Raw genomic sequence first — 8,826 nt, 5'->3', positions numbered from 1 at the left:
ATAATGAAAAAAGGAAAACCCCGCATTAGAAGAAACTACATAACAAATTCATTGCATCTTTTCGTTTAGAAATAGACGTCAAATGAAATGCTACGAAATGCCAAATATGAGAAAATGTTTAGACATAATAGTACCATTTAACAAAACCATACACATCTGCATAAGCATAAACATCCGCATCCTATTCATAACATTATATTTAAACCCTATCTATATAAGCATAATACCATAACAAGCAACATCATTCTAAAAGACGCAACACCATACAAGCTTTTTATATAAAAACTTAAACTCAATAAAAACACTTATATGGAGACCATAGCTCCTGCTGAAGCCTCTTTCACTTCATTCAGTACCCATATCAAGCTTTCCGATCAGAATGACTTCGGAAACCATCCATTGCTTTCCTACCCCTTAATAGATGTATATTTGATCAATTCTTCTACTTCCTGTATATATTTTCACAATCTTTGTATCATTATGTAAAGAATATCCAAGCCTTCCCCAACTGCTTTTTAATTGATTTGTGCATTGGGTATACCATTGGTTATCCATGTATCTTCGGTTCCTTCCTCCCACGCCCCCCATCTCCATTTCAGCCTAGGCCACCGAGCCACGCACCAATCCATAAAAAGTCTCGATACATGAGCAGCAACATGATCACGATGGATGAGTAAAGAAACATCTACCAAGTTTTTGCATTGGTCTAACACACAAGCAACCAAGGAGAAAGTCAATGCAGGGTCAACCCTCAACAGATACCCACGAAAGGTTGTCAATCCTAACCTCCCGTCCAAACACACCCGGTCAAATGATTCATAACGCGCCTCAAATGACAACCAAGCGCGTGTGTTAAAACATAAGGAAGTCACGGTCCGGAAATAAGTCAACATTTTCTTTATGGTAAATTTGGAATCATCAAGTTCAAGTGCCCCTACAGCCAAATCTCCTGAATTCAACGTCAGATTTTCTATAGTTTCAAAATGCGGGAACTTTTGAATTAAGGAACAAATATAAGAAGACTTGAGGGATAATGATTTCAGATTTTCAAAACTTTTAACTGAGACTGCGCCCAAATGGTCAATGGCAAGATGGAAATTACTCAACAAAGGAGCTTCAATATAGAGTGCAACAACCTTTCTACACTCGAGGCTGAGTGTGGTGAGGTTGGGTGTGATTAGAATTAAACATGGTGATGCATGGGTTATGGTCCACTGACAGGTTTTAAGGTTGAGAAGGTGGATCATGGGTCGTTTAAGTCCTTTAACATCTATCAAGTTAAGAACTTGAAGATTAGGGAAGCTTTTGTTCAACTCGGTTAGGTTCTTGTCTTCTAATCGTATGAACTCCAGTGTCAAACTTGTTAGCATTGGCATTGGACTTATATTTTTAACAGATAGCCACGCATGCTTCAGCTCTAATTCAAGCAAATTGTGACCTGAATCAACCAAAACAACCAAGTTAAAGCAAACTCAAGTACTAACAATAGAGAAAATAACTAAAATAGAACAGCAATTTTATCCATTTTAATTTATCCCATGAGGGTTGTTCCTTACAAACCATCTCCATATCCAGACAGTAATAAGTAAGTAATAACATATGTAGTAAGGCAAAAAATTTATAATTAATAAACCATAATTTGATAAGTAACACCAGGTGAAATTAAGAATCCTTGAAAGATACATGATTTCCGTCATAGGACATTAGATCAATGGCATGGATCTTATCATTTCACAAAATATATAGCAACAACATCACTAGCAAATAGAGAAATGAACAATTTCAGCATATAATGAACTTACAGCATGCGGAGACGAGGGGTAAAACTTCTGATCGACGCCAACCTGAATGGACCCAAAAATCTGATATAGAAAGGGATTTCAATGTTCCTGAAACCCTAGGGAGCCACTCCTTGACGAAAGCCCCATCTGTGAGGTACATATCATCGCCATAATCTTCAACGTCAGCGTGAGACACGTCTAGGGGCAGATTCTCGGCGTTGATATGCACCGATTCGAGAGATCTTGAGTTCGATATAAGATGGAGGATAATTGTCTTGAGAGGGGAAGGTAATGAGGAAGAACTAGAAGAATCTGAACCCCTACACCTTAATTCGATGTACCTTTTTAATGAGTACTGGAGATTGATCCATGGAAGGTCTGGAGAGACAGTATCAAAAGTTTTCCATGCTGCTCTGCAGCGCGCAACGTCCGCCGAGTCGTTGAGTCGACTCAGTATTTCGAACACTAGAGTTGCAGGAAGGTTGTCCATGCAAGCGCCAAGCGGTGAATGAACTACAAAGGAGACTGGAGTTGATGGGAGTTGATGTAGATATTTATGCCTGTATAGTTTATGTTTACCCCTTCATAGTTTGACTGGTGTTTATTATTGCCCCATTAGGTACTACGATTTACATAAAAACACTCTTTAACTTTATTTTTTCTTCTTTTGTGATTTTAATTTTAAAAAGTGAGTCCATTATTTTTTGCCAAGATGGTTTAGCATTATACGAAATAAATGTTTTGATATTTCTTTTCTTAAAGTCTTTCTAAATTTATTTTTTGTTTTTTAAAGTATCATAAAGTCAACTCGATTTATATAACTCAAAGGTTAACAATCTTAAGTGTTGCGATATTTTCCTTTCATGAAAGTCTTAGCAAATTTGTTTTTTTGTTTTTTAAAGTAATAATAAAGTCAAGTCGATTCAGTTTTTTTTTAATGACGTCAAACACACGCACCCTTTACCTTATTCCTAAATCTATACATTTTGTTTCAGCAAGACTAGAATCCTCAACCTTTGAGGGCACATTTTCGTCGACTTCTGATACCGCTACGCTATAAACTCTTTGGTAAAAGATATTTGATCATCTTTTATTATTTTTGTCAAGTATTTTGAACTTTTATTTTTATTCCATAAATCTAAGGATATGGATTAGTTTAATGCGGCTAGGTTCTAAAGCCATTACCAAAAAGTAGGTTCCTATAAAAGAGCAATATGTCCTTTCTTTACATTATGGATGTTTTTGTTATAACTGGATTCTAATGGATTGTATCAAACTCACATGCCCATTAATGCATGCTATTATAAAAAAACTTGGCATTGGCGTTGACTATATCTCATTATAGTAATGTACTTTTTACTGGCGAAATATAGTTCTTGAAAGACGACACATAAAACTATGGAAAATTTAGAATTTTTAACAAAAATATGTCGTCACTATAGGGTTTGCCATAAATTTACCATAAAAAATATTTAATCGTTGAATTCAAACTAACATCAATGATAATGTGTCTCTAAAAGTTAATTTTTGTTATAACAATGATCAACAAAATAATTTTCTATAGAAATTAGATTTTGATTACCACATGTTATCATTAGGTATTACTTGTACGAAACTATTTAGTGGTGACATGTCGGCAAAAAGGTTACGCTCGACCTAAATTAGGTTATATATTTGCGCTTGATCTCCATTATCACAAAAACAGAAACAAATCAAGTATAACCCTCTACGATGCATGATCTTTTCTTTGTGTACTCTCTCCTTATTCGTGTATGCCCCATCTACAATATGTACCCTTATAATATCCTTTCTCCAGCTATATGTATACCCTCATCTACCACTAGTAGTAAAGCTTCACTATTTGTGGGCGATAAGTTTTTATTATTTCCATCTTGTTGTTATACATGATATAAGTCTTGATGTGGTTTTTAGGTTTTTCCTTCAAATTTCACATGTTTATATCAGTTTATAACTGAAAGTTGTTTTAGAGGAAATAAATTAGAAATATAAGTGTTATGGACAATGTTGGTTTATGAATAAATAAACTAGAAATGAATAAGAATTGTTGTTGTATATATATATATATATATATATATATATATATATATATATATATATATATATTAATATTTTGTTATTTTGTATCAATTAACTTTAAGTAAAAATAAATGTAAGTTTGTTGTTATTTTGTGTAAAGTAGTTGTAATTTATTGGGTACTATCATATAACCATTTTTTGTTAAAACTTATGCATATATTTATCATATACATAATCTAACTTTAACAAAACAGTTACAATTATTGACATGAGTGTAACTCTATTATGAAATCGTAACACCGAGGATTTTTTGCATGGTGTTAAAGATTGTGAAAGAACATGTTAATAGTTACCATTGGTAACAGTCATTTAGGGATGCAACATGATAACTTAACCTATAATCAACAGATGATAAATTCTTATGAAATAATATAATTTCATTAAAAATGATTTTGTTATGTATTCCCACACATATTATTTATAGTTGTCTATAAATGTTATGTTTGTTTTTGTTTTCATATGGTAGAATTGACAACATTCATGACATAACATATTGAGTGTGGAATATGATTATGTTTGGAAAGAGTGATTGTTATATGATCAGGTATAGAATGCAAAATGCATATAGTAGTGTATTAGTTTAAAAACCTAGAAGAACTACTATGATGGTACCTTCGGTCGTGAAGTAGTCATCTCCAACCTCCATTTTCTATATGACCATTAAAGTGTCCTAACATGGATATGTCTATTAGTATGTGTTCAATGCGGGATAGAGTAAATAATACACAATTTAGTCAAGATAGGCCCGCTAGACATAATTTCCTTTTGATTTCACCTAAAAGTAGGGTGGAATTGGTACGGTACCAATCATTTTTTCACTAAACTATATATCGTACCAATTATAGTTGGTACAAAAATTTTGCTACCACTACCGTACCAAGTATAGTTGGTACCAATTTGTTTGACTACTATGAATTTATAAGTTAAAGCGGTAGAGAAAATTTGGACACGCCAACATAAGTTTAAAACTTTAAACTTTACTAATATGGTAAATGTTAATATCAAGGCTCGTCAATCATAAACATCAAACATAAGAACATTATATATATATATATATATATATATATATATATATAGGCCTAGATTATTCTATTCAAAGTAATTATTGTGTTATTGTATGTATAAATGTGGGCCAATCAAATTTACTTATTTTAAGAAAGTGATTAATATATATTATTGAATTAAAATATAATTGAAAATATCATTTTAATTAATTACAAGGGTAATTTAGTCAATTAATATAGATTTAATAAAGGAAAATTGCATTTTTAAGGGATCATAGATTCTATTAATTTTAAAAATCCGATTTTACGTATTATAATTTTTTTAATTCGGACATTCTGACATAATATGTTTATGAGTATATTCAAAAATAAAAATATTCTTGAACCATAAATAATAAAAATATTCTTGAACCTATTTCTTGATCATGAATTTAAAAACTTCTTGTAGAATAACAAATCCTTGAATAATCAATTGAAGAATAAAAACAAAAAACACATTATTTCTTATAGAATACGGGTAACAATTGTTAAGAATTACATTTATTGTTAAGGAATAAAACTAAAAAACAATCAAAACGGGAAAGAAAACATCAAAATCTAACAACGACTAATACATTCTAAAAGAATAATGTGGTCCGTTTCAATTTTGTGGTCTGTTCTTCAAGCATCAACATATGTGATTCCAACAGAATTGGAATTCGTCTTTCCATTCCAATAGAATTGGAATTTGTGATTCCATTCCAATAGAATTGGAATCTCACCAATATCATCCATTGAATCATCTACATAAACACTCTTCCATTCTCTATTCTTTTCTGCATCGATTCACAATCAATATTTAATACAAAAGAAAAATCACCCCTGCATTCCTTCTTTTCTTCGTTTTCAGTCAAGAACACACCACCGAAGTGTATGATTTCTAGTACAAACCTGAATGAAGAGTGTCTTGAAAAGGGTCTCAGGAAAAGCAGTGATGTTGGCAGTGACAACATTGAGCTTCAAAGATTCAAAAACCTCACAAATCTTGACCATCGTGTCTCTTCTTTTCCTGCATTTAAAACTCACCAATGATATCTTCTCTCCCACGTATAACACTTTTAACTATTAATTACAGTTTAACACAATCATCAATTTGAGATAAAATCATGAGAGTACGTAAAAACAGTTCAAGACTTTGACTTACTTCAATAATTTCAATCGGAAAGGCCCTTGAATCACTTGTATCTAGAGATTGTTGAATCCTTTTCTTCTTTGATTTCTCCGTTGACATGAACACTGTGTCCTGGTCAAAATCGTAAACCCCATATTCTGATTTTTGAGACTCTAGATTCATTATCTCCTCTTGAATAATCCTCCCTTGGAGGCCGCCGACGACTGAGTTCCGTCCGGCGAACTTGAATCACAGTAGCCGGAAAATGTTTCCTCCAATCCGCCCCAACTGTATTTCAGAAATTGCAGAAGAAAACGATGGATTCAGGTTTAAACAACAAAGAGAAAAGGAGAAGATCATATGATTAGTTAATCAGTATGATTACCTATCGAATTCTTCAGTTTGGAGAAACATATTGGTCTCCCAATAGTTTTTATACTCACCTGCGCCGCTGCTTCGCTGCTCCTTGTCGAGAGCTCCGTTTCTAGGGTTTGTAATTCGAGAGCAGCTTGAGCTTCGTCGTCCGACTCCGAGCCGGAATCGGAACTTGATGCAGACTGGAATAAAGGGGAAATGACGGGTGGAGGGACAAGGGTGGGGGTGGCGATTGACTGGGGTCAAACGATTAATTGTTTTGGTGGGGATTAATCGTGGACCCTAAAGAGGGGAAGGAGATTTAAACTGGAGAGATACCATGTTTTGGTGGGGATTAATCGTGGACCCTAAAGAGGGGAAGGAGATTTAAACTGGAGAGATACCATGGTATCAGAATCGGTTTTTAGATAAAGAGGGGAAGGAGATTTAAACTGGAGAGATACCATGATTATAGGGATTATTTTTGGAAGTTATTAAACAAATGACTAAATTACCGTTATTTATTTATTTAATTATTTAATTTTTTATTTAATTTTGATTGACCCACATTTATACATACGATAACACAATACTTAGTTTAAACAAATGAACCTAGCTCTATATATATATATATATATATATATATATATATATATATATATATATATATATATATATATATATATATCAATTATGTAAAAATCGTTCGGGGGTAGCTCGGCGATTGACTGGGGTCAAACGATTAATTGTTTTGGTGGGGATTAATCGTGGACCCTAAATTACTAATAAAACTATTTTAAAACTTAATATATCCTAAGAAAATTAGTATTTGAAAATTTAAAATTTTGAAATTTTGAAAAATTGTTTATAATATTTGAAAATTTGAATACTTAAAAATTTAAAATTTTGTAATTTTGTAAATTTTGGTGTAATATTTGAAATTTTGAAAATCTGAATTTTTTAAAACATTCCTACATAGAAGCGCCATGGACCACCAAGAAGCGCTTAGGACCACCTACCCGAGTTTGACCGATATTGACCAATTTACCGACTTTTTTATGAGATCATACGTCAGTATGGCTTATCTGTTGAAGATCTGACCCCTAACGCTTCTTCTCTGAAAGAAGGGATCTCTCTTTCTCTCTCTCTCTCTCTATCTATCTATCTATCTATCTATCTATCTATCTATCTATCTATCTATCTATCTATCTATCTTAGATAAAACCCTAAATCTCTCATACACTTACTGACTAGACTGTCAGAGTCTCGTTCTGGGACCCCCTCCAGGACGACGACTAACGTCGGCTCTTTCTTTGCTGTGATTCTTAGGCTTACCCAGACAACGTGATTTATCAACGACATTAAGCTCAGAGACCTATGACAATATATATATATATATATATATATATATATATATATATATATATATATATATATATATATATATATATATATATATGTAAAAATCTCTGGCTACCAATTTACCGACTTTTTTATGAGATCATACGTCAGTATGGCTTATCTGTTGAAGATCTGACCCCTAACGCTCTGAACAAGATAGTTGGTTTCGAGATGGCCTTCCGGGATTTGGGCATGCTCCCTCAATTCTAGGCTTTCAAGTACTTCTTCAACTCCTATACTCAATATGACGTACACACGTTCTCTCAATGGCGGGGTGTGCATGCGTTCATCATAAACCAGAAGGCCCCTAGGAATAACTGGTAGAACAAATGGTTATGGGCGAACCGCAATTTGGTTGGCTTTGGATATCCTCGTCGGACTGCTTTCACTGGTCGGGCGCCCCAACTCTCGGGGGATAGCAAGACTGTGGCACAGGCGTTGAGAATTATTTCCTTTAGTTGGGAGGATTAATATGACTAAATGTTGGCCGCCGTCGGGATGAGTGCCGCCTGGAAGGCACACGGGATGATGCCCCAGTTCGTCGTGGAGAAGTATGTTAAGTGTGAATCTTCCCCCCCCCCCATTTCCCTTTATTTTTATGTGAATTTTGGTAGGGAGATGGATTTTCCAATCCTTAAATGTGTGATTTGTTCCTTGTTGCAGGTCTTGAGAGGATCATTCCTTTCGAGATGGTCCTATGGGGTAGGTTCCAGGGCAATTTGCAACGCAGGGAAGTGCCTCTGGTGGAGATCCTTCCTCCACCAGTCAGCACTGATCGTGCTCTTGCTCTTGCTAGACCTAGCGGTGCTATCGCACAAGGGTACGATGTGCATGCTGACCCGGAGTTAATCGGCGTATTTGTTGACGCTTTTTCTCCCGACGATCCTCTGCCTCTTTATCTAGAGGACGAGACGTTAGGGGAGTTGGCGACTTGTCACACCCCCAAACCAAGGATGGCGGAAAACGTCCGTGGGTGGAGGACTTCATGTATAGTATCACAACAACGAGTATAATAGTGCTCAAAGTAAATACAACCATC

General features: G+C 34.4%; 1 protein-coding gene and 1 pseudogene across 1 annotated transcript; both read right to left on the bottom strand.

The window, feature by feature from the left end:
• Positions 1-210: 210 nt before the first annotated feature.
• On the bottom strand, positions 211-2,271 carry LOC145126162 (F-box/LRR-repeat protein At4g29420-like). Its single transcript, XM_079061564.1, has 2 exons — positions 1,803-2,271; positions 211-1,438 (listed from the first exon to the last, which is right to left on the bottom strand). The coding sequence occupies exons 1-2, from the start codon at positions 2,269-2,271 to the stop codon at positions 516-518; spliced, it is 1,392 nt and encodes a 463-aa protein (XP_078917690.1). The 3' UTR covers positions 211-515.
• A 3,393-nt stretch (positions 2,272-5,664) lies between these two features.
• On the bottom strand, positions 5,665-7,748 carry LOC145126800 (transcription factor bHLH35-like; annotated as a pseudogene).
• Between the last annotated feature and the right edge of the window lie 1,078 nt (positions 7,749-8,826).

This window comes from Lactuca virosa, chromosome 7 (assembly GCF_052849685.1).
Source record: "Lactuca virosa cultivar CGN04683 chromosome 7, Lactuca_virosa_CGN04683_v6, whole genome shotgun sequence".
NCBI lineage: Eukaryota > Viridiplantae > Streptophyta > Magnoliopsida > Asterales > Asteraceae > Lactuca > Lactuca virosa.
The sequence above is the reverse complement of the archived record's forward strand: the minus strand, read 5'-3'. Positions and strand labels throughout refer to the sequence as shown.